We start from the raw sequence: 25901 nt of genomic DNA on the forward strand, positions 1-25901 counted from the left end.
GAAAAATAAAGAGAGATCATATCCCGGCAATTCTGGCAGAGATGTACAAAAATGCAGAAAACATTACCAGCTGGGATTCCTGCAGTTGGCAGAGACTGCTTACAACAAAAATTAAGATGAGGAGAAGCATGTATTTGTTTTTTGGGAAATTAATATAACAATAAGTAATTAGTTTACTTTCTATAAATCAGTTGAGTTTACAAAACTTGTTAATGTGCTCTCTAACTGAGCTTTGCTTGTCATTAAGAATTTGATAAGAGAAACATATTGTGCCTTGGTGTGAGGAGATAGATTTGATGAACTCCTTGAGGTCCCTTCCACCTTTACATTTCTATGGTTTCAATAAATGTTCAGAGAGGTAATCAGTTTTCCCAGACCAAACTGATATTACTCAAATAAATTGGTTAGTCTCTAAGGTGCCACAAGTCCTCCTTTTCTTTTTGCGAATACAGACTAACACGGCTGTTACTCCAAAACCTGATATTACTGTCAAACTGTTTCCTCCCTCTTTTCTAGGATTTATTCAGTTAGTTAAATTTCTCAACAACAATTAAAAAAATATCAGTGGCCAGCAAGCTGCACATTACCAGAAGAAAGGGTACAAAAGCCAGATAGCCACCTTACTTCTTTCTGTAATTTGTCTATTCCTCTATTATATTAGATATTCTGAAAGCAGTGTCAAGCCTCTGCCTTTCTGACACTGCTAGCAAGGCTGCCATATATTAAGATGACCCTTTTTGGTAGGGGAATGTCCTTTAGAACTAGAATTAGGTCTTGTCCACATGAACATGTAGTTCACAGCAAGCAAGGTATGAATCTACCCCATGCTAACATGCCACAGACCAACTATATTGTGGACCCTGCTGATGTGCAGTAACAATTTGTTAATGTACTTTGATCTAGTCCTCTTTGAAACTAGAGTAGGTCAAAGCGCATTAAGAAACTGTTACTGTGTGTCAGCAGGATCCACGTGACAGTTGGTCCGCAGCAGGCTAGTGCTGGGTAGATTCACGTTAGCTTTTTACAAACTAGATGTTCAAATAGACAAGCCCTGTGAAACTCATTTAACTTACATGAAGGGTCAGTGACTCAGAACTGTGAAATTCTGTGTCCCAAGTCAATCTGTGTCACTGTGTCCCTCTTGTGACTGTTGACTGGAGAATAAGCAAGACACTTATTTTCACTGTTATGCAGTGTACTCCTTCTATCAGGAGTCATAGCAGTAATAGTGCTCCCTATCTAAAAAGCTTATTACCTCCCAGGTTTCTTCAAGTAGATGCAGACTTCTATTCCAAGTAGTTGTGTGCGCACCCCGTGCACCGGAGCTGGAGACTTCTGCCTAGTGGTACTCATAGAGGGGCAACGCTCGAACCTGTAGCACTTCCCCTGGCTACATGAGATGGTAGCACTCCAACTCCTCTCAGTTCCTTCTCATTGCCCGATGGCTGGAGTTGGAGCTCTGTGTGGTGGTTGTTTTACAACCTCAGAATTTATCTTCTTAGCCTATGTTACCAGGGTCCTGGAGTGCCATGCTGAGATTGCTCAATTAGGGCAAACTGCAAAGAATGAGGCAGACAATCCCCAAAACTGGTGGTTATTGTGATACTTAGCTTTACCAAGCCAGCAACAAAACAGCTTCTACAATACCTTCTTGGTTACCCAGAAGCCAATAACACAGTTCCCTTAAAGCAACCCAGCCTGAGGCATCCTCCCAGACAGCCAAGTCAAATATGGTGAGGATTATTGAAAATCTTGTTAATCATATAAAAAGTTCTACCAGTTCCAAGGGATTGGATACATTACCCACCAAGTTAATGAATATTCCAGATCTTACCCAAATACACGCTTACAGCCAATTCTTATTAACTAAACTAAAATTTATTTAAAAAAGGAGGGAGTGTATTGGTTAAAAGATTATACATACAGACATGAATATAGTTCTTTGGTCAGTTTCATAGTAGAGATGGTGAGCTCTAGAGTTGCAAAGAGTTCTTTCAGAATTAGTCAATAGGTTGTCCAATTTTCAATAACAGGACTATCCAAAATGTAATTGGAGACCTCTATCTTGTGGCTCAGACTTACCCTGATGAAGCATAAGCAGATTTGAGATGATGAAGGATCCGGTCCCAAGAGCCCTTTCTACAGTTTTGGGCATCCTCTTGACAGCACGCAGTCCTCAGGTGAACAATAGTGACTTTGAAGTAACCTGTTTCCTAAACATCACCGGTAATTAGCTGTATGGATTAACATAAGGCAATTGCCTATCTCCCACCATTTGCAGGTGATTTGATATATACTTCAAAGAGAAATTGAGACCGTGATATCACTACATTCACAGTTGATTTAAATGTTAATATCTCCTTTTGATCTCTGAATTAACAAAATACAGCGAGAGACAGGAACTGTTTGATTACGTTCTAACAATATATATGTAAAAACACAAAAACCCAAACACTATATGCTAATATGTCTCTAAAGGTTGAATCTGGGTCAATTAGCTTGTAAGTTGCTTAACCCTTTCTGGCTGTGTCACAGCCTAATTTTATTGTACATAGTTAATAGTGTTAGAGTAAAAGTTATAGCATATAGTATAGTTAGGACCCTACCAAATTCATGTTTCATTATGGTCAATTTCACAGCCATAGGATTTGAAAATTGACAAATTTCACATTTTCAGATGTTTAAATCTGAAATTTCACAGTGTTGTAACCGTAGGGATCCTGACTCAAAAGGGGGATTGTCGATGGGTTGCAAAGCTGTTGTTGGGGGGCATGGGATTGCCACCCTCACTTCTGTGCTGCCTTCAGAGCTGGACTCCGAAGGAAGCAACCGCGGAGCTTCGTTCAGCTGCAGGAGGTTCCCAGAGGTGGTGGAGGGTCTGAGCTCCCCCCTGAGAGTAGCTGTGCAGTTGATGGACAAGTTCTGTCCCTCCCCAGCCCAGCTGGAGCTAGGAGCTGCTTGCCTGGGGTGCTCCTAGCAGTAGGGGGAAACCAGATTTCACAGGGAAGGGCTTATTTCATGGTCCACGACATGTTTTTTACGGCCATGAAATTGGTAGGGCCCTAAGTATAGTGTTAGCGGTAATACTCCCCTCACTGGGGCTCAAACATTGCCCTTCATTCGGAGTGACTATTCCTAACAGTGACCCCCATATGTGGTGCTTGCTGTGCCTTGGCGAAGCCCACCTTAAAGAGCACTGTTCAGTTTGTAAATGTTCAAGAGAGGACTTAGGTTGACAACGCAGGATGTTCGCCTTAAGCAGCACCTGCTTGAACAGCCCATGAAGCCTGACGCGATATTGTGGCCTTCCTCAGGCCACAGATTGCCCTCTGGCTCAGAAAGTGCTGCTGCTTCTCGTTCCAGGGTAGGGTCTCTCTGAAGAAGCACAGGAATCATTCTCCATTGTCGGTGCCAAAGAAGAGGTCGTATAAGACCAATTGGGAGCACTGCAGGTCCCGGGGCAACTCTTCTGAGATGTGATGCAGATGGTTATTCCACGACACACGCTACATTCCCTCTGTATTGGAGTCTTTCCCTGGACATTCAGTGCAAAGGAACTGACGGGGTTCGGGGCAGCGCCACCTCATACAGCCAGGGGAGGGGCTATAGGCACGAGGCACAAGCGCCACCCCTCTAGGGGTACTGCTAAGCAAAAAGCTCCGGTGTGTGGGGTGTGCACAGACCTGCTTACAGAGGCGATGTGGGGGGGGCATGTGGGGTTATTTCGTCGTCGTCCCCGATTTGCTTTTTGGCTTATACTGAGCATGCTCTCACAGACTGAGCATGCTCAGTAACACTGCTGAAGCTGGCTGCCCTCACTGCCCTCCCCCCACCACCACCACCTGTGGCAGGCATGGGAATACACATCAGCATCACATCTCAAAGAACCAGTTACAGAAAGTAACTGATTTTGGAACTAAAAATTTAAATCCTCTCTTGTCCCTTTGTTGGTGTTTCTTCCCCACTGGCAGGACTTGGGAGTTCTTTGGAAATATGAAACCACAAACAGCATGTTGGGAAAAACACAACAGTATATGCATAAAATAAAATGAGCAAAACCCAACAGTGTATAAGAGATCTGATTGATCTTAGAGTCTGAGTTATTAATTGCCTGCCTTATTGAGGCCCAGAACTCTTATTTGCAATACAGTTCCCCGCCACCCCCAATCTAAATTCTCAGAAATCTCATTAGATTTGGTAATGATCAAATAGATGCTTGCCTCTAGTCCAGCAAAACCAGTGCTCACACCACCAGGCCCACAGTCAGCTCCTCCACTCTGCCACCACCAATCAGGCCCTGTCTAGAGAAGTCAGTGCTGACACTGCTAAGAATCTGAGTAGTAAACACAGATCAGGGTGAGACCCCTGGACTAAATCTGTGATCTCTCAGAAAAAGACCCTTTCCCACCTTTGAACTTAGATTCCTTATCCATTAGACTCCTGGGTCAGGCTGATTCACAGGGTGTATATTGCACCATTCACGAGCCTTTTCATAAATACAATTAAACTTTTAACTAGGGCTGTCGATTAATCTCAGTTAACTAATGTGATTAACTCAAAAAAATTAATCGTGATTAAAACAATCACAATTAATCCCAGTTTTAATTGCACTGTTAAACAATAGAATACCAATTGAAATTTATTAAATATTTTTGGATGTTTTTCTACATTTTCAAATATATTTATTTCAATTGGCAGTGAAGTCACAATAATCTATCAAATGGGATAGCTTATAGTTTCTCGATGTCAGCATTTTTTATTCTTATACTTTTAGAGCTCTGGTGAAAAGTACCTGTCTTTACAGCCCTGGAAAATGATAGCCTATTTTAACCACAGAATGAATTAATATAAAGCAAGCTTTCCACACTGTCTTGCCAATGTGGTTCCATCCCTAGCTGGAGTAGGGGACCATCTCTAGGAATAAATGGTAAATCATTTCCAACATGGATGCAGTTCTTAGCCAGCAGGGGTTCTGGGCGTGATTGTGGGTTTTGTGAGGTAGATGCCTATCCACTAGGAACTGAAAGATAATAGATCATCTTGTTTCATAAGCCTCTGAATGGTTGTTTGAGAGTGGCAGTTTTAAGCCATTACCAACATGGCCAGAAACCTAGAACTAAAAGGTTCTGTCTTATATTATGAATACTACAAGGCATCCAAGTTCTATTAAGTATTGGTATATTAAATCCTATGATCTTGGTAAAAATTTTAAATTTGTAGTATTAAGAAAATATTCTGACTTCCACAGCCATAAAAGTCCCAGAATGTGTAATTAGACACACAAATAACTGATGCTTATATGAGGTTTCCTTTAGTGGTGGAAGGTAGCATAACCAGTTTTGATAGCATTCAGCTGCAGAACTTGAACCAGAATAATTTTTGAGCAGATATGTCTGTTCCTCCTTCATCAAGAGTCTGATGAAGATCTCTTTTTGTACTGCTCAGTTTTTTTCTTAATTTACCTAAACTTTGTGTAATTAGTGTAAAGTCATATTTGCTGTTAGTTGTCAGTATAAAGTGAATCATCTCCCAGTTTCTGTTGAAAGTAAGGGAAATGTTAACATTTCTCTGTTACTGGATGAAAGGTGTATGGCATGGGCACTTTGCCCATTCTCACTTGAGATTGTGGTGACTTTATTTCTAGCTTGTCACATCCTGTTAAGCAGTTATTTAACAATGAATACACTGTTCTTTGACAAGATTAAAACAAATCACCTTTGTATAGCTAAGCTAGATCAGGTGTCTTTTTGGGAGGAGAGAGGGTAGTAGGTTAGTTGCCACCTGGCATTCTTTGTTTTGCTGAAATGAGTATAGCCCAGTAATTAAGGAATGCTGAACAGATTACTGTAAGGGCATTAGTTGTCAAAGTCAAACAATATTGTCATTTTTGGCATAGAATATTTATGTATGAAATATCAGCATAGCCATTGATGAGCTGAAAATGAAGTGTGGCCTTTTACCTTAATGTAGAATACAATTGCTTTTGTTTAACCCCTTCTTCTAAAAGTGGGAGGAGTATTCTAAACGTGTACACCCGTTACTCCTGAGGGCATTCTGTGCCAAAAAATTAAATTCTATGCCAAAAATTAAAAATTTTGTGCACAATATTTTCAAATTCTGCAAGTTTTATTTGTCAATAAATAAATGCAGAGGCTCCATCATGGCAGTGGGGAGTACAGGCCACTGGCTGCATGAAGGTGGGAGATCACCCTGCAGCCTCCCCATCTCCCACCCCAAGGACACGGACTCAGTGGTGAGGCCAGATGCAGCAAGTATGGAACAGGCAGGATCCAAGTGTGGAAGGGCTCAGTGTGGGGGATCCAGGTGTGGGGTGAGAGGATTGTGTGTGGGACAGTCTGGGTGCAGGCAGTTCAGTGGGGGGATCTAGGTGTGGGGGGATCTGGATGCACAGAGGCTCATGGGGGGGGTCCAGATGCAGGGTCAATGGGACTCTGCAGGGGCTTCCAGGTGAAAGTGGTTGGGGCTCAGTGGCGGGGTCTGGGTACTGGGAGAGTGGGGCTTGGGGGCGGGGTCTGGTGGCAGCTAATTGGGGCTCAGTGGCATGGGGATCTGGATGTGGGGGCTCAGGATGGGGCTCATCAGGGTGGGGGTTTGAGTGCAGGAAGCTCAGTGGGGGGGTGGTCTGGGTGCAGAGGTGGAGGTCCAGAGGCAGGGGATCGGGATGCAGCGGTGTCCAGATGCAGGGTTTGAGGTTCAGTGGCGTGGGATTTGGGTATGGAGGGCTAGGGGGGTTCTGGATTTATGGGGTGAGGTTTGGAGGGGGTGTCTGGGTATGGGAGGTCCAGATGTATGGGGGTTGAGTGGATGGGGGAGCAGCTCTTCATACATCTGGACCTCCCATACCCAGACACCCCCACCAAACCTCACCCCATAACCAGACACCCCCACCAAACCTCACCCCATAAATCCAGAACCCCCCGTAGCCCTCCACAACTGAGAAGCGATGGGGGCAGGAAGCAGGGGAGGGATGCTGAGCTTCCTGCAGCTCTGGGAGGTTTCTGGGGGTGGGTCTGATTCCAGGAGCCACTGGCTGGTGTGTCTCCAGCCCTGCGGCGATTAACCTCTCTGACGGCTGCTTCTGGTGCCTGAAACAATGATCCTGCACAGCTAGGGAGTAGTGAGTGACTGCTCATGCAGCTTCCCTTTGCTTCTTGTCAGAAAGTCACTTTTCTGCGGGGAAGCAAAGACGTATGCGGGGAATATGAATTCTGTGCATGCGCAGTGGCACAAAATTCCACCTAGAGTAACCCGTGTACTTGATTGTAGAACTATTCTGAATCAAGTGGATTTACAGATAGGTTACTTTGCTGTCTTGTTCAGTTTTCAGTCATTTACAAAGTTATGTGCTAAAATTTTGTAAAAAGTAAACCTAAAAGATTTGGTGAACAGCTTCATGTGTTTAGGACCTCAGATCACTATCAGACAGTGTCTAGATGTGAAGACGTCAAATACGTTTTAATATGAAATACTTGAATACAAGTTCATCCTCCACCTGACAACCAAATTCTGTGTTCCTTTGCAGTTGAGTGGTTTTGACAAACAAGTTGAGTAACTAATTCTCATATTTATAGATTGGACAAATTCTATTAATTGTTTTTAAATGTTTACAAAAGCTTTAGTTCACCTTCACAGTGCCTGTGGTTTTTTTTTTTTCCTCTACTGGCTGCACATTAATAATGGACCTGGTGTTGGCTCTCAGTTTCTTCCCAAATGGAACTTTACAGTACCTTCTAGAGCTAGCTAATTACTTACTCCATATTTTAATCTGTTTCACTGTTAAAAATGTGCTGCCTGTCCTCTGAGTCTCTGCCAGACTTGAAGTGGTTGAGCTCTTCCATGTTGCATTCTTAAACTATGTACTCCTTCACCCTGGAGATTTCATTTAAATGTCATACTAAATGTAAATTTCATAGTGCTCCTGTATTCATTCATTCTTAACTGTAGTTTCCATAATACAGAAAGGTGCAGTTTGTTTTAACACATTGAACAGCAAAGTAGGACGTGGCTATTGAACCCCTTAGTGATGGGTGTTAAAGTAAAATCTTGTGTTTCTGTGTTGAGGTTAAAGTAGAAAATCAGGAGGCAAAAATTAGAATATTTTATTATGCAAACATCAAATAATACTGTAAAGCAATTGTTCTTAAGAAAAATTTCTCCTGGTGACGAACTTAAACTGCAGCCATAATTACGTTACAAAAGGGCTATAATTTTATTACAGTCCTAGATGCTATTAGTGCAGAAGTGCTGATGTTAATGTATGTTGGTGATTCTGTTTTTATCTTAGTGTAACTTTCAAAGTGGACCACTCTATTTTTAGCAGGAAAGCATGCAGTGTGACCCTTGAGCAACAATGTTATTGGCTCGCTGTAGTCTTCTGTAAAAAAAACATGGTACTTGAAATTAAAATCTCATGTTCAGCTCTCCTCCTTAAAAGATAAATTTTCTCATACTTTCTTTTAAGTTAACTTAGCCCTTTCTGTTGAAAATTTATGCTATAAACAGTGGATTCTTACTGTTTGGTTCCCATTTTCATGCTGTTCTATTAATTGCTGATAGACTGGAGATTTGCCTCTCTTGTGGCCCACAGCTTTCAAGTAGCAATTCCTAAATATTTTTTGTATTCCTAGGTTGGAAATTATAAACGTACAGTAAAGCGAATTGATGATGGTCACAGACTTTGCAGCGATCTCATGAACTGTATTCATGAACGTGCAAGAATAGAGAAGACCTATGCTCAGCAACTTACAGAATGGGCAAAAAGATGGAAACAACTTGTGGAAAAAGGTAACCAAAATGTCATGAGATGAAGAAAATATTTTCAAAAGGAGCATTGCAACATTAGTGATTACAAGGTGAAAGGGTGCACAGAATTTCTTAGTCTCTTAATGGATTCTTTACAAAAACACCAAATGCTGTAAAAGATGAGCACAGTTATCAAAACTAAATTAAGGCATCCACTCCTGTACCCGTGACTTGCTTGCTTGTTTCATGTCAAAACAAGTGAATCTTCCCTTCCTTGCTCAGAGGTTCTTATAGATGTATAGTACAAGAGAACTTTTCAGGTAAGTAGTGGTAGAAGACCCACTTTATGAAGACTGCAGTTGAATATTAAGAAGTCAGTGGCAGTTCTGGTGGCGTATCAGCAGTGAAGGGACTGTGAATCAATTTCAAGGAAGGCTGCTTTGACTGTGATTAGTACATAATTACAGAAGATTTGGGCATCATGGTGGACTCCAAATTAACACGAGTGCCCAGTGTGGTGCTATGACCAAAAGAGCAAATACGGTTTTTTAGTATATGAACAGAAGTCTATCAAATAGGCTGTTAAGATTATATCAAAATAGCGATACATCAAGTAGGGAAGTTATTACCTCTGCATGTGGCACTAATGAGGCCACTAGTCGAATACTGTATTCTTTCATAGTGTTTATAGAGGCACAAAAATTTTGAAAAATTGGTGAGGGTTCAGCAAATGATGGAAGGACTGAAAAACATACTGTATGGTGAGACTTAAGGAACTCAATCTATTTAGCTTATTGAAGAGATGGTTAAGAGGGGAATTGATGGTCTACAAGAACCTACCTGGGAAGAGAATATCTGATGATAGAGGTCTTTCTAACAGTCAAAGGCATAATAAGATCCAGTGGTTAGAAGTTGAACCTTGAAACTGAAAAAAAAGGTGTTATTTATTAGAGAGGGTAATTAACCTCTGGAATAATTCACCAAGGGATGTGGTGGATTGCAGTCACTACAAATCTTTAAATCAAACTTAGATTTCTTTCTAAAAAATATGCTATAATTCAACCTCACATTGAGTTTGATGTCAGAATTAATGGTTTAAATTTTATGGCCTGTGTTATGCAGAAAGTCAGACTAAATTATCGAAATGGTTCGTTCTGGACCTAAAATCTATTAATCTTTAATTACATAATGTTTAAAAAAAGCATGAAAATACACTAATCTCTAATTTAAGATGTAAAATACAAAAATAGGATTATGGATTATGTACAACTAAATACAGTATAAGAACTCAGTATCAAAAAATAGCTTGAGATGGCTTTTTAGGGATGAAAGTCCTGTGTGTTGTGATTTATTGAAAATGATTTGTCCTGTTGTGTTTAGGTCCACAGTATGGAACAGTAGAAAAGGCTTGGCATGCAGTTATGTCAGAAGCTGAAAAAGTGAGTGAATTACATCTAGACATAAAAAGTGCACTGATGAATGAGGACTTTGAAAAGATCAAGAACTGGCAGAAGGAGGCCTTTCATAAGCAAATGATGGGAGGATTTAAGGAAACGAAAGAAGCAGAAGATGGATACAGAAAGGCACAGAAACCCTGGGCAAAAAAGCTAAAAGAGGTACAGCAGTAGCTTGCATGTTGTGCGTCAGTATATTGATACCTCATAGAAATCACTAAAGTGAGAAAAAATACAGTCTACTGGATTCTTTCTCAATTAGATGTCTGCTGAGCTGTAGCTCACGAAAGCTTATGCTCAAATAAATTGGTTAGTCTCTAAGGTGCCACAAGTACTCCTTTTCTTTTTGCTTCAGAGCCTCTTCTGAAGAAAAATCTTCTCTTGATATTTTCTCAGTAACCACTGCACCCTCTCCAACCTCAGTAACCTGAGCATAGTTCTGGAGAAGGTGGAGTTAACCTATTTTTCTGCCCTTTTACAGCATCTGTTTGTACAGATATAGGATTTAGGACTTAGTTGAGGCACATGCTACAGGAAAAATGAGTTCAAGGAAAAACATCCTGCGAGAAATGGAGAGACTGATTGGTTGAACATTGTGTCTGTTATTTAAAGGTGTGTATGGGAGGGGGCTCACGGGGGAGACACAGGCACAAGCAAAAAATTTTATTCAGGGCTTTCTGAGAGGCATCACTGAATCTTTCTTTCCTCAGTAAGTTTATTAAGCTAAACTGAGTGACAGTAACTTATTTTGTATGGAAGGAGAATGTCAGATCTTATAATATTTAGTTTCCTCACGCTCGTTCTCCTACATTGTGTTGTGATTAAATTGCTTGAGCATAGCAATGGGTCTGATTGTAAGGTTCTTCCAAACAAAATGCCAGTTTTTTCATGACAGTGAAGTTACTCATTCATACATAGCTGCTGCTGATTATTTGTAAATTGTACCAGACAGAAAGATTCAAAACTTCATTTGTAGGTGGAAGCTGCTAAGAAAGCATACCATGCAGCATGCAAAGAAGAGAAACTGGCTATATCCCGAGAAATGAACAGCAAAGCAGATCCAGCACTGAATCCAGAACAACTTAAGAAATTACAAGACAAAGTGGAAAAAAGCAAACAAGATGTGCTAAAGGTAAACTCTGCATGCTAGTGTACTGTTCACATTTAACATTCTGTGCATGCTACTTTGCAAATCTGTGTATGGAATATATGCACAGCGAACTGCAGTACAAGCGAGTGCGATGTTGGAGTGAGAAACTCATTATATGCAGCAGGGCACATTTTAAATTATGGTCCTTGTGCCAGAGCCACAGTGTTAGTAACACATACAACCCTCTCTCCACAGCACGTGTCAAGGGCAGGTTTGTAACAATAACAATGGTAATATATGAGCCTTACACAGTACTGTTGCTTCCAGTATCGCAGAGTGTGGAGGGAGAAACGGAGTTCTAGGGGTGGGGTGAGGACTGAATTACCCTTTCAGTTTAGAGGGGCCATGAGCTGGGGGTAATAAAGCTTATCTGCAACATGCAAATTGTCTTATTTGACTGCAGAATGTACCTCTTTAGCACAGTTAAATAGTGCATGAAAGGCAATTGGGTCAAATTGATGCTATGTTAAAAAGAGTAAATGTTTCTGTGAAATTTCCCTACCAGTTGCCCCATTTGGGCATCCTTTACTCACTCAGATCCTCTCTGCTCTTTTTCTTCTCCCCCTCTTTTGAGTGATTTCCCCATATGGGGTGCCATTCTCTGGGGTGTAAGAAGGGGAAAAAGCAGCCTTGCCTTTCCTTGAACCCCCAGGGCTCAGCATTACATTCTTGTAGTGATTTATTAGCATTATAGATAGATGTAGTAAGTGTTCTCGTGTACATATTCAGAGCCTCACCTTTAATAAGTGTCCTATATGTTCCCATTGAATTGAAAGGACAAATAATTAATATTCCCAGACCTATGTGAATTCCTTTTTTATGTCTGTAAGTTGTACGGTGCAAAGACCTAGTCAGAGATAGATCAAAGAACCATACATTTAAAGGATAGATCTAACTTGATTTGATTTAGCTGGTTCTTGTCAGTTTCTCTTATAACTTTAAAATATAGTTTTTGGTAATCACAATTTTTTGTGATTAGAGTGACTTTGTGTAAGGCACATTCCTGATGCGTGCTCAGTCTGTTGCTTATTTACACAGCAAGACAGGCCCACCTCACTTTTTCTCCTGGAGCACTGTGAGAGCTTCTTCTGAATCAGAGGGAGAAGGGCCCACCAAGCCTGATCAGGCTCCATCATCTAGTGCTCCTGTGAGCTGAGGCTCTACTCGAAACTCCCAGGCTCTCTTTATTTAAGACATCGAACACTTCAACTACCAATCCTGATAGAGCAGCTAAGACCTCGTCTACCCAATCATCAAAGGGGCTGTGGGAACAGTGTCTTCCTAATGAGCGCAGGCCTAGGTCACCCACCCAGGGGCCTAGTAAAATGAGGCAAACATCTCCTCAAGTCTTGCAGCCAAAAGGCAGTTCTGGCTCAAATAGGTCCCTCTGATATTCAGCACTGGACCAGTGAGAGTACCCACAGTACCTCTTGAAAGAGCACTCCACAGCTGACCTGGTACCAACCCCTGTATATCTATTTTGATTCAGTCTGTACCCAGGACTGCCAGCTGCAGTGCAGATGCTTCTAGCACAGACTTTCTGTGCCTTCTGTACCAAGTGATTGTGTGCTGACTGCACAGCCAGAATCAAGCTTGCTTTCATTGTCTACCTTTTGCCTCTGTACCAATGAGCTCTACTGTTCAGGTTGTGGGTGGGATCTGAGATCACCATATGACACTAGAGAGGTTAGCTCACCTTTTAGAGTAAGAATATTTGGTTGAGTCTCCCTTTTTCAGCATAGTAGGGAGGTATCGCCAGTTGATAAGAGTGAGATAATAGTAACAGTGGATTCGATCATTAGAAATATAGATAGCTGGGTTTATGATGACCAGGAGAACAACATGGTGAATTGTTGTTCACCAGCTGGATGCAAAGATTGTGGATCTCTTGAGACATCTAGACAGGCTTATGTGCAGTCTTGGGGAAGAGCCAGGTGGTTATACATGTAGGCACCAGTGACATAAAGAAAGGTAGGAGAAAGGTCCTGGAGGCTAAATTTAGGCTGTTAGGTCAGAGACTGAAGTCTGGGACGTCCATGGGAGCATTCTCTGACATTCTTCCAGTTCTACGTAACAGGTCAGACAGACACAGGCAGAATTGGAGGGTCTTAATGCATGGATGAGATGATGGTGTATTGAGGATGGGTTTAGGTATATTAAGAACTGGGGAACCTTTTGGGAAAGTAGGAGCCTATACAGGAAGGATGGGCTCCACCTAAACCAAAACAGAACCAGATTGGTGACATGTAAAATTAAAATGTTGTAGATGAGGTTTTAAACTAGGGGCTGGGGGAAAGTTGACGGGTGTGGAGGAGCACACGGTTTGGACAGACATCCTTAATGGAGGATCTTTTAATGGGGATTGTCTATATCCTAGTAAAGAGGAAAGGCTAGAAATTGATAAAGTACAGGCAGGAACTGAAGAGAAACAGTCAAATGCAAAAGAGTCACATTCAATTACATTGCATAATGGCAGACAGCTAAAAAGTGACAGATTTTATAAGTGCTTATGTACAAATGCTAGAAGTCTAAACACTAGTATGGGTGAACTTGAGTGCCTGTTATTAAATAAGGATATTGAGATAATAGGTATCACAAAAGCTTGATGGAATGACGATAATCAATGGGACACGGTAATACCAGGGCACAAAATATATAAGAATGACAGAGTAGGTTATGTTGGAGGGAGTGTGGCACTGTATGTGAAAGAAAGCATAGAATCAAATATAATAAAAATCTTAAATGAATCAAACTGTACCATAGAATCTTTGTGGATAGAAATTCCATGCTTGAATAAAAAGAATATGGCAGCAGGAATATACTACTGACCACCGGACCAAGATGGTGATAGTGACTGGTAAATGGTCCGGGAGATTAGAGGGGCTATGATAATTAAAAACTCAATAATAATGAGGGATTTCAACTATCTCCACATTGACTGGGTACATGTCTCCTCAGGACGGACTGCAGAGATAACATTTCTAGACATCATAAATGATTGCTTCTTTGAGCAGCTAGTCCTGGAACCCACAAGGGGAGAGGCAGTTCTTCTAGTCCACAGTGGAGCACAGGATCTTGGTCAAGAGGTGCATAAAGCTGAACCACTTGGTAATAGCGACCATAATGTAATTGAATTTAAATATCTTTGGGGAAGAGGGGGATATCAAAGAAGCCCACTACAGTGAGATTTAACTTCAGAAAGGGGAACTATGCAAAAATGAGGAAGCTAGTTAAATGCCAATTAAAAGGAACAATCACAAGAACAAAATGCCTGCAAGTGGCATGGAAACTTTTTAACACCACAGTAGAGGCTCAAACTAAATGTATAACCCAAATTAAAAAGCATAGTAAGAGAATCAAAAAAGTGCTACCATAGCAAAACAACAAAGTAAAAGAAGTGGTAAGAGGCAAAAAGGAATCCTTTAAAAACTGGAAGTTAAATCCTACTGAGGAAAATAGAAAGGAGCATAAATTCTGAGAAGTGGAGTGTAAAAGTATTAGGTAGGCCAAAAAAGAATTTGAAGAGCAACTAGCAAAAGACTCAGAAACTAGCAGCAAAAAAATGAAATACATTAGAAGCAGGAGGCCTGCTAAACAATCAGTGGGGCCACTGGATAATCAAGATGCTAAAGGAGCATTCAAGAAAGATGAAGCCGTTGCGGAGAAGCTGCATGAATTCTTTGCATCGGTCTTTATTGCTGAGGATCTGAGGGAAATTTCCACACATGAGCCAGTCTTTTTAGATAAGACATCTGAGGAACTGTCCCCTATTGAGGTGTCAGTAGAGGAGTTTTTGGAACAGAATGATAAATTAAACAATAGTGAGTCTCCAGGGCAAGATGGTATTCACCCAGGAGTTTTGAAGGAACCCAAATATGAAATTGCACAACTACAAACTATGGTATGTAATCTATCACTTAAATCAGCTTCTGCACCACATGACTGGAGGATAGTTAATATGATACTAATTTTTTAAAAAGGGCTCCAGAGGCAATCCTGTCAATTACAGGCCAGTAAGCCTAACTTCAGTACCAACTAAATTGGTTGAAACTATACTAAAGAACAGAATTATCAGATACATAGATGAACACTATTTGTTGGGAAAGAGTGAACGTGGTTTTTGTAAAGGGAAATCATGCCTCATTAATCTATTAGAATTCTTTGAGGGGGGTCAATAAACATTTGGACAAGGTGATCCAGTGGATATAGTATACTTGAACTTTCAGAAAACCAAACTTAAGCAAAGTAAGCTGTCATAGGATAAGAGGTAAGGTCCTCTCATGGATCCAGTAACTGGTTAAAAGACAAGAAACAAAAGATGGGGATAAGTGATCAGTTTTCAGAATAGTGAGAGGTAAATATTTGTGTCCTGCAGGAATCTGTACTTGAACCAGTGCTGTTCAACATACTCAGAATCATAAATGATCTGGGAAAAGGGGTAAATAATGAGGTGGCAACATTTGCAAATGATAGAAAGTTACTCAAGACAGTTGAATTCAAAGCAGACTGCTAAGAGTTACAAAAAGATCTCACAAAAATGGGGGACTGGGCAACAAAGTAGCAGGTGAAATTCAGTGTTGATAAATGCAAAGTAATGCACATTAGAAAACATACTCCCAACTATACATACAAAATGATGGGATCTAAATTAGCTGGTATCACTCACAAAAGAGATCTTGGAGTCATGGTGAATAATTATCTGCAAACATCCGCTCAGTGTGCAGTGGCAGTCAAAGCTAACCGGATGTTAGGAAACATTGGGAAAGAGATAGATAAGAAAGAAAATATCGTAATGCCACTATATAAATCCACGCTTTGAATACTGCTTGCTGTTCCAGTCTCCCATCACAAAAAAGATATTTTAGAATTAGAAAAGGTACAGAAAAGGGCAACAAAAATGATTAAGGGTATGGAACAGCATCCATATGAGGAGAGATTAAAAACACGGACTGTTCAGCCTTAAAAAGAGACGACTAAGGGGGATATAACAGAGGTCTATAAAATCATGAAGGGTGTGGAGAAAGTGAATAGGGAAGTGCTATACACCCTTCACATAACACAAGAACCAGGGGTCAGCTTTAAACAAAAGGAAGTACGTCTTCACACAACGCACACTCAACCTGTGGAACTTGTTGCCGGGGATGTTGTGAAAGCCAAAATTACAACTGGGTTCAAAAAAGAATTAGATAAATTCATGGAGGATAGGTCCATCAATGGCTATTAGCCAAGATGGTCAGGGATGCAACCCCGTGCTTTGCGTGTCCCTTACCTCTGACTGCCAGGAGCTGGGACTGGAGAGTGGGATGGATCACTCAATAATTGCCCTGTTCTGCTCATTCCCACTGAAGCACCTGTCATTGGCCACTGTCGGAAGACTGGCTACTGGGCTAGATGGACCATTGGTCTGACCCATTATGTCCATTTTTATGTTCATTCACTTTTTTCACTCTTACAAGCCCTACTGGTCTGAGAGGGAATCCAGGATTCTCCTTTATAAACACAGACCCCTGGAATCCTTGTGGGGGGACGTTCACCCTAATATCTGCCCTCATGGCTTGCAGCCTCTTACACATATAATATACAGTCTTGCCCTACTTGGGCCCTTAGGGTATGCAGTCAGTTAGGAAGTCTCACTCTAGTGCCTTCTCTAGAGTAAGAGCTCCCTCTCTTACAAGATATCATAGGTCAACTCAAGAGGGACATTTGGTAGAGCTTCACAGCCTGCACCATTAAGAACAGGACAGTGAGCATGAACACCTGCAGGAAATGGAAGAGTAACTGATTTCGAGCAGCGGTATCTTTTTTTATTACCAGACGAGAAAGATGGTGCCTTCCACTTAGAGCCATCCAGATTAATTTAAAATCTGCCAAACTCACCGAGCGCACCTTCATGCTTAAGACCTCCAAACTTCCCAAGAAGCTTACCTCCAAGTAAATGTTAGAACTCAGTCATTAGCCTAGCGTGCACAACGTTTGTAGCTGTGCTATGTGAATCAGCTACTGAAATAATGACTGACAACATGACAGCAATGTTTTGTCAATATAAAAGGAGTGGCATGGTCATCTCCCCCTTCCTCTGCCAAGAAGCAATTAGTCTCGAACAGGCATATTCCACGCTAAATCGCACCAGTGGCTCTAGCAGGCTTACAGAACATCCTGGTGAACCAGCTCAGCAGGCAGTTTTCAGATGACCTTGAGTAGAGGACTTGATCCTGCAAAGCATCTTCCATAGGATATATAAAAATAGATCTTTTTTACTACAGACTAGGACAAGAAATGCCACATATTCTGGTTAAAGGGGGGCTGGCTGGCGCCCATGCTCCATGTTGGATTTTCTCTTTATCCCATGGGCACTGGAGATCATGTTCACCTACCCACCAATCACATTAATACCAAGGGTCTGAGGAAACTCAAGCAACTTTCAACAGTAATGATCATTCTAGTCCCAGGTTGGCCCAAACAGTTATGTTCTTTAACCTAATGAACTTGTCAGCACAGTCCGTGATCACAGTACCTGTTCTACCTGACATCAATTCTCAAAACAAAGGTCAGATGCAACCCAGACAAAGTATCTTTACCTCAGATAGTGTAGATGCTGGCTGGTTAACTACCATTGAAAGAAGTTGTTCAGCTGAAATCCAGAACATCTCGGTGCATAGCAAAAACCACTCTACTAGATTGATCTAAATGGAAAATATCTTCCTTTGGAAGCTCTAATTTCTGCTATTCAGGACTGTCTTCTATTCGTAAAGCATTCAGGACTATCCATTGGCTCTGTAAGGGTACATTTGGTAGCAATAGCAGCACATCACTTCCTGTTTCAGGGGTTGCATGCTATTTTCTCACCATATAGTGAATAGATTCCTCAAGAGCCTCATTCATGTATTTCCCAGTTCAGGAATCCCCTCCTTCCTGGGACCTCAACATGGTATTAGATGGTTTAATGGGACCATCTTTGAGCCCTAGCAACCTGCTCTTTATACCATCTATCCATAAAGAGTGTCTCTTTAGTTGCTGTAACATTAGCTTGGAGGATAGAAGAAATTCCACATGGCTGGTCGACCTCACACGATGTTTCACAAAGACAAAGTAATTTAGGCCACACTCTAAGTTTTTGCCAGAATTTTCTTTATTTGTACTTAAATCAACAGATTCTGCCAGTTTTCTTCCCCAAACCCCACAAACTAAGGGAAAGCTGAGCTGCGCAGCCTTGATGTGGCTAGGGCTCTTTTATATTACCTGGACAGAACAAGACCCTTCAGGAGCTTCCTTGGGCTGTTTTATACCATTTGTAGATAGGGTTAAAGGTCAGGAAACATACCCATTTAGACAATCTTTGCGTGGATCTGTATTAAATCCTATTATGATATAGTTAAATTAGATCCATCCTTGCATGGATTCCATGACTCACCCTCCATTCCTGCTATGGAGTCCTATACCATCTGGATTCTGTATTAGTGAAGGAATTGAGAGATGGCTGGGCCTGCCTTTTGTGTCCTTGGGTGGTGGCATGCAAGAGCATCCAGAGTACAGCCACAGCCCCAACAGACGCTGCTAGCCAAAATAATCTGATTTTGTGTGCATTGGGCATATGTGTAGCAGAAGTGGAAACCACATGGACAGCACTTTTTGAATCATAGTTACTGTAAGGTAACTGCTCTTTCTTGGCTGTCTCCTGATCTTATCACCAAGTCATCTGAATGCATCTGCTTTACAGATGTCTCTGGAACTCCTACATATGGTACTTAAAATGCTTAAAGAAAATGGAATCTAGATAGCCCTAGGTGATTCATATTCTCATTAGCTCAATTGCTTTCAATACTTTTACAAGATTTCATTACCTTGCAAATGAAAATTGCCCCCTCTTATGGCAGTCTGAGCTGTTGCGTAACACATGACCTAGAACAAATTAACTTTACTAAGATAAATAAAGCAGATGTTCCTATTATAGTCTCGATATTGATTGTTACAGTATTGACCAGTTCACCATTCTGTGAACCTCTTGTTATAGGCAATTAGTAACAACAAGAACAACTTGCACTGCATCTTTTTCAGACAAAAGAAAAGTATGAAAAATCACTGAAAGACCTGGATCATGTTACACCTCAGTATATGGAAAATATGGAGCAGGTATTTGAACAATGTCAGCAGTTTGAGGAAAAACGTCTGCGTTTCTTCCGGGAAGTGTTACTAGAAGTTCAGAAACACCTTGACTTATCTAATGATGTGAGGTAAATTTAAAAGACTTAAAACATTTCTTGCTAAAATTGCTTTAATGTGGCCATTAAATATTGTGCATCCAGTAAACTAGAGTTTACAATAGTCTTTCTAAAGTATGTGTCTCTTATATGGCATTAAATCTAAAGATTCTAATAATTCAATGTTAAGCCATTTCCATTCTTTAATTTATTACTTTTGTCCAGGATCAGATGTTGGGAAGACGATGCTAATCTGGTAGCCTGCTTTAAAATTTAGTGATTTGAGATTTTATTGTTCCACTCTTAATTAAGGTTTTCAGAAGTGAATGCTTGCCAATTATTAAAAAGAAATCCTCTTTAGAATTTAATTTAGAATTTAGATTTTAGAGTTTAGAATATAAAAATGGCAGAATAGAAAGTTAAATATGCTTTTAGTGGCTTGAAATAACACTTGGTTCTTGACAGGCTAAACAAGAATTCATTAATCTCAGACTACACAGATATAACTGCATAAACATGTCTGAAACTAATTGTTAAAGGGACAAGACTGAAGTAGTACTGGAGATACTGAAACAATTTTCCATTTGAAATGGATTCAAATGTGAGGTAACTGTTTTAAAGAGAGTCCACCATTATTTGGGATCTTGCCCATATCTTTGTTCTGAAGGCTATTTTTACACTTCATCTATTTCTCTTTTCTTGCACAGATTACTCTAATTGCTGACAACATTGCCAAGAAATATATATTGTATGGAAACATAATGGCCAATTATTGGGTTAATTCTTTGTATTAAAAATTCATATCCCTATTGACTATACTTCAGATTTCTGGCATTTCAGGTTTTTCTAGTTTAGCTTAATTTTCCTAGTAAATATGTTTATGAACATAATTTACATTAGAATTAATTAATTCTACACTAAAACTAGAATAAAAACAGTCTCCAGTCTAGACTAGGCAAGCTGGATGAAAATCTGCATAACTGGGTTTTTAGGTAATATTATAAATGAGTTCATACAAAAACTGGTAAACATTTATCACTTATAATTTGCGATCACTGATTAATGGCTACACAGAGGGTGGTACATAAAATGACTTAAATAAAACAAACACAACCTTGAGAGTTATCAAAAACTCAATATCTGGGCTATATAGCTTTTCTTTTTATTTTGCCATTATTGCTAAGTTTTGCACAAGAATTTCATACAGATGTATTTGTCCTCATGTAAATCATGGTGTTCTGGCTCATGTAAATCTTGGCTCATGGTGTTTTGGCTCATGTAAATCATGGTAAAAGTATACATTTTTCTATTCTGATTAGTGGGTTTATCAGATTTCTAGCAAACATATATGTTAAATGAGAAAACAAATTTGTCTTCTAGTTACAAAAATATCTATCGTGAATTGGAGCAAAATATCAAAACCGCGGATGCTATTGAAGATCTGAGGTGGTTTAGAGCTAATCATGGTCCAGGGATGTCAATGAATTGGCCTCAATTTGAGGTAAGAATTTACCCCTTTTAAAAACCTGTTTTTTTGATACTTGACTTTCTTTTCTTCTTTTCCTTAATGGAACAGTAATTTTTTGTTTAAAAAGCTGAATATTCCTTGCCTCCCTATTTTTCTCAACTTTTTTAATAGTTTTTGGTCACTGAATCTAACACTTGTAAAAAGCTCTGATAGTTAAAATCATTCATATGTCACTTTTGTGGGTGAGTTTGTTGTGAACTATGCTTTTGCTGGCACAACTGTCTCTCGCTTCCAGATAAAACATCCTTCATACTCTGTGCTATGACTTGGACTTTAACTCCTATCCTGTTAATATCAACAAGCAGCTAAATGAAGTACAGAAAGCAAGGGCTTTGCTGTAAGAAAACATAACTACTAAACCACTTGTAAATTGATCCTATTGAAGACTTGAGTGTTTAAAAATCCATGTAAAAGTCAAGAATTATTTTTACTTAACTTGTTTCCAACACCTATACAGAAAGCAGTAGTAAGTTTCACTATAAACTGTAATTGCTACTAGATACCATTAAGAGCATCCTGAAGACAAGTTTCTATGTAATTTACTCCATCTTTCTAGTTATCTGTTTTATATACTGGCAATTAGTTCACGTAACGTATCACAAGGCAGGAATCTGGACTGGATGTTGGCCATATAAACTTGTTTTGTAGTGGCTGTTAACATATCTTCCCCAAATAAAATGGGTGCTAAAAGTATACTTAATGGGAAGGAGCAGAACTTTTTAAAAAGTTTCAGCTAATTTGGGGGCACCAAGTTGATGGAATTAAAATGTCACTTTCCTCAGTAAGGGAACATTGGAGACTACATGCTTGAGATCACTGCCTGGGAAAATGCATTTTAGCACTATTAATGTGTTGTGGTGATTTCTTTTTTGTTTTGTTTTTAAATATCTTGTGGGTCAGGGGGCGGTTTCCACATGGATGAAATGCTGGTATCAGGATACTAGTGGAGTGAGGATGGGAAAGCTCAAATTTAAGATAAAAATATTATGCTGTTGGGTTTCTTGGTGTGACGTTTTGAATGACATGACTACAGTTGCTTTTTATGCATGTGCTGTGCCAGGCCTTTTGATATATAAGATGCAGATACAAATATAATGTAAGTTATTATTTTTCTAATAGAATAATATAATTTTTTCTTTACATGCAACAAGGATGAAGTAAGTAAAAAATTTTATGGTCATATTTATAAATGTTGTTGTCATACACATTAAGTATGATTAAAGCAATGGTCCTTGTTAAGTTATGGTACTGTAAATTTCCAATTTATATCTATACAAAGTTGTTCAAAGAACTTGTTCTCTATTGAAAACAAATTGATGTCTGCTTGTTAAGACTGATAGAGCTTACTAATTGTGTAAGCCAGGGGTAGTCAATTATATTTTGTCAAGTGTCAAATTTCTCGGTCAAAATTCAGCTCCCCTTCCCATACCCCCCAGTTGCCCCCCCCAACTCCCCGATCACTCGTTGGCTCCCCACCCAAAGAGTAGGGTGATCATATTTCCCTAAACTGAAAACGGGACACATGGGGGTGGCTTGCACCACCTGGTGTTGCTGCTCCCCCCCCAGTATTCCTCTGTGCCCCCAGTTGAGCCAAGTAGCAGAAATGGGGGCAGGGGGGAAGAGGAATGGGTATGGGCTGGGATCTGGGCAACAAAGCATGGTGTGAGTGTGTGTGAGTACTTTTGAGCTCAGAACCAGGAGGTGAAGCTATTGGACTACGATCCAGGTAGTAATGTGATGCTGTTTTGTGGGCTGGGTTAGCAGAGACACAGGAAGGAGGCATTGGGAAGTGGGAGGGATCAAGGAGACTCCAGATACCACCCCTAGAGAGATAGTAGGAGGCTGGGATGTGGCAGAAATGGGGAAGGAAAGAGGCCAGTTGGGGTTGGAGAGGGACTGGCGAGGGCTCTTGGGACTGGCCTCGAAGGATGGTGGGTGGGGAGGACACGAGGCCAGGGTGGGAGACTCTGGAGTCCAGTTGGGAGCAGGAGGCATCGGGGGGAGGGAGTCGGTCCCCAGAATGAGGGGTTGGGTGCAATTGGGACAGGGTGGGGGTATTGGTCCCTGGAGTGAGGGGCTGGGGGCAATCGGGGTGGCAGGTCAGTCCCTGGAGCAAGGGGTCTGGGTCGGGGGCAATCTGGGCACAGACTGAGGGGGGTACTCCAGTCCCGGCTCAGCTGCAGCCTCCATTGAAAAGTGTCTGGAGGTCTGGATTTGTCCTCCGGTCTGCCTATTGACTACCCTTGGTGTAATCCAATGGTAATACCAGCATGTAGAGCTTTCAGATTCATTTTTTAAACTTCACTTCATTTGAATGCCTATTTGAGTTCTTTTCCTTTTTGTACAACAAACCCAACTCTAGCTTCTTCTTCGAGTGCTTGCTCATGTTGATTGCATCGTAGGTGTGCGTGGGCCCACATGCGTGGTCGTCGGAGACTTTTGCCTTAGAGATATTTGTCGGGTCACCTGTGGTGCCCTCTGGAGTGTTGCGCTCATGCCGTGGTATATCAGGCTCCGCTGGCCCTACACCCTTTCAGTTCCTTCTTACGGCCCGTGGTGGTCAGTCGGAGTGCCTCTGTCCCTTGCTTTGCAAGCTGTCAGCGTTTTTTTCCCCTCATATCTCAGCCTGGTGCTTCCAGCTGTAAATAGTTCAATCATTTGTTTGTTAGTTGTTAAGCAGCTGTTAAGTGTTCAATTAGTGTCCCAGTGGGGACTTTGCCCCAGGTGGGGCATGCCCCGGTCTCCGGGTTTTAAGCCCTGCTAAAGGTGAAGCAAGACAAAGCAACTGTTACCCTCATAGCCCCAGCGTGGCCTTGTCATCATTGGTTCGGCATGCTGCTGAGTCTTTTGGCAGCTACCTCACTGCAGCTGCCTCTTCAGCCGGATCTGCTGTCCCAGAACCACGGCAATGTGCTGAATCCAAACCTGGCGATGCTGCACTTGACAGATTGGCTACTGCGTGGCTAAGTATGGACAAACGGTAGTGCTCTGCTGGTGTCGAACAGGTCCTGCTGGGCAGCAGGAAACCCTCCACCATGGCTACCTACATGGTGAAGTGGAAGCAGGTCACATGTTGGGCCTCTGATCGACACATTCGTGCTGAAGAGGCCCTGCTGCAGGAGATCCTGGACTATGTGCTGCACTTTAAGATCCAGGACCTGTCGCTATCTTTGGTCAGGGTACACCTGGCGGCCATTTTGGTGTTCCACCCTCTATTTCAAGACAGGTCGGTCTTTGCCCATCCCATGATGGCGCGGTTCCTGAAAGATCTGGAGCACCTGGACCCGGTTGCCCCTTGGGACCTGAATCTTGTTCTGTCAAGGCTCATGCGTCCCCCTCTTCGAACCTTTGGTTTCCTGCTCTCTCCTGCTTCCCTCCTGGAAGGTTGTCATCTTGGTTGCTATAACTTCGACCTACAGCATGTCCGAGATCAGGGCGCTCGCATCAGAGCCGCCTTATACGTTCTATATATATATGTTCTATAAGGACAAGGGCCAGCTGCATCTGCACCCAGCTTTTCTGCCCAAGGTCATTTCCCAGTTTCATACTGGTCAAGACCTAAACTTACCGGTACTTGGTCCAAAGCCTCATGCGACGGATGAGGAACGCAGGCTGCACGTCCTGGACGTCAGATGGGTGCTGGTTTTCTACATAGATAGAACCAAGCTGTTCCATAGGTCAACACAATTGTTTGTTGCTGTTGCAGACAGGATGAGGTGTTGCCCAGTGTCTGTCCAGAGAATCTCATCTTGGATCACAGCCTGCATCCACTACTGTTACGAGCTGGTGAAGGTGCCCCCGCTGGCAATCATGAGGGCTCACTCGTCTAAGGCACAGCGTAATCGGCAGCCTTCCTTGCTCAGGTGCCTATCCAATAAATTTGTCACGCCGCAACCTGGTCGTCCGTCCGCACATTCTCATCTAATTATACACTGACCCAGCAAGCTCAAGATGATGATGGCTTTGGCAGAGCAATGCTCCAATATGCAAGACTGTGAACTCTGAGCCGACCTCAGAGGATTCTGTTTGTGAGTCACCCACAATGGAATTGACATGAGCAAGCACTCGAAGAAGAAACAATGGCTACTCACCTTTATGTAACTGTTCTTCGAGATGTGTTGCTCACATCTATTTCATTACCCATCCTCCTGCCCCTCTGCCGGAGTCCTCTCAGAAGGAACTGAGAGGGCATAGGGCCAGCGGCCAGGAGGATATAGCGCGGCACTCCAGAGGGTGCCACAGCTGGCCCTACTGATACTGCTAAGGCAAAAGTCTCTGACTGCGCACGTGGGCACGCACACGCCTACAATGGAATGGACAGGAGCAACATAGCTTTAAGAACAACAGTTACGAAAAGGTGGATAACAGTTTTATTTTACCCTTAAGTGTGGGAGATGTAGAAGAAACCATAGAATACCATGTGAATTCAAGATTTTCCCTAGTCTGTCCATTTTGTCCTTTGTATTGCTGCAGTGTTGTCACTTAATTCCTGCTTTGAATTAACATTCAATTCAGGATTGACTTTGCAGACTTTGCAGTTCAACTCTTCACTAATGCCTGCCTGTCTACCTACTCATATGCCTTTGAACGCTCCAAAATATTGAGACAGAGATACTTAAACCATGAAAATCATGGAGTTCCATGATCAAACTTCAGTCTTACTGATTTTTTTTCTAGCTATTGTGATAGATCCAGGCCAGTTGGGTACAACGGAGTAATAGAAGGCAGATATACTGGCCACTGGATAAGCAGTTTTCTGTTCCCTGACTGACCAGAGCAGGGGCTGCTCCAGACTAGGGTTGACACAT

At 41.5% G+C, this 25901-nt stretch overlaps 1 protein-coding gene across 4 annotated transcripts in view; it reads left to right on the plus strand.

The window, feature by feature from the left end:
- PACSIN2 (protein kinase C and casein kinase substrate in neurons 2) overlaps positions 1 to 25901 on the plus strand; it is a 120629-nt gene that overhangs the window by 81120 nt on the left and 13608 nt on the right. For all 4 annotated transcript variants that reach the window (XM_077825944.1, XM_077825926.1, XM_077825916.1 and 1 more), the window contains 5 exons: positions 8649 to 8805; positions 10144 to 10379; positions 11194 to 11349; positions 19423 to 19598; positions 20946 to 21066. In XM_077825944.1, coding sequence (XP_077682070.1) covers positions 8649 to 8805; positions 10144 to 10379; positions 11194 to 11349; positions 19423 to 19598; positions 20946 to 21066 — 846 coding nt within the window. The remainder of the gene's footprint in view (positions 1 to 8648; positions 8806 to 10143; positions 10380 to 11193; positions 11350 to 19422; positions 19599 to 20945; positions 21067 to 25901) is intronic.

Source organism: Eretmochelys imbricata, chromosome 1 (genome assembly GCF_965152235.1).
Source record: "Eretmochelys imbricata isolate rEreImb1 chromosome 1, rEreImb1.hap1, whole genome shotgun sequence".
Lineage (NCBI taxonomy): Eukaryota > Metazoa > Chordata > Testudines > Cheloniidae > Eretmochelys > Eretmochelys imbricata.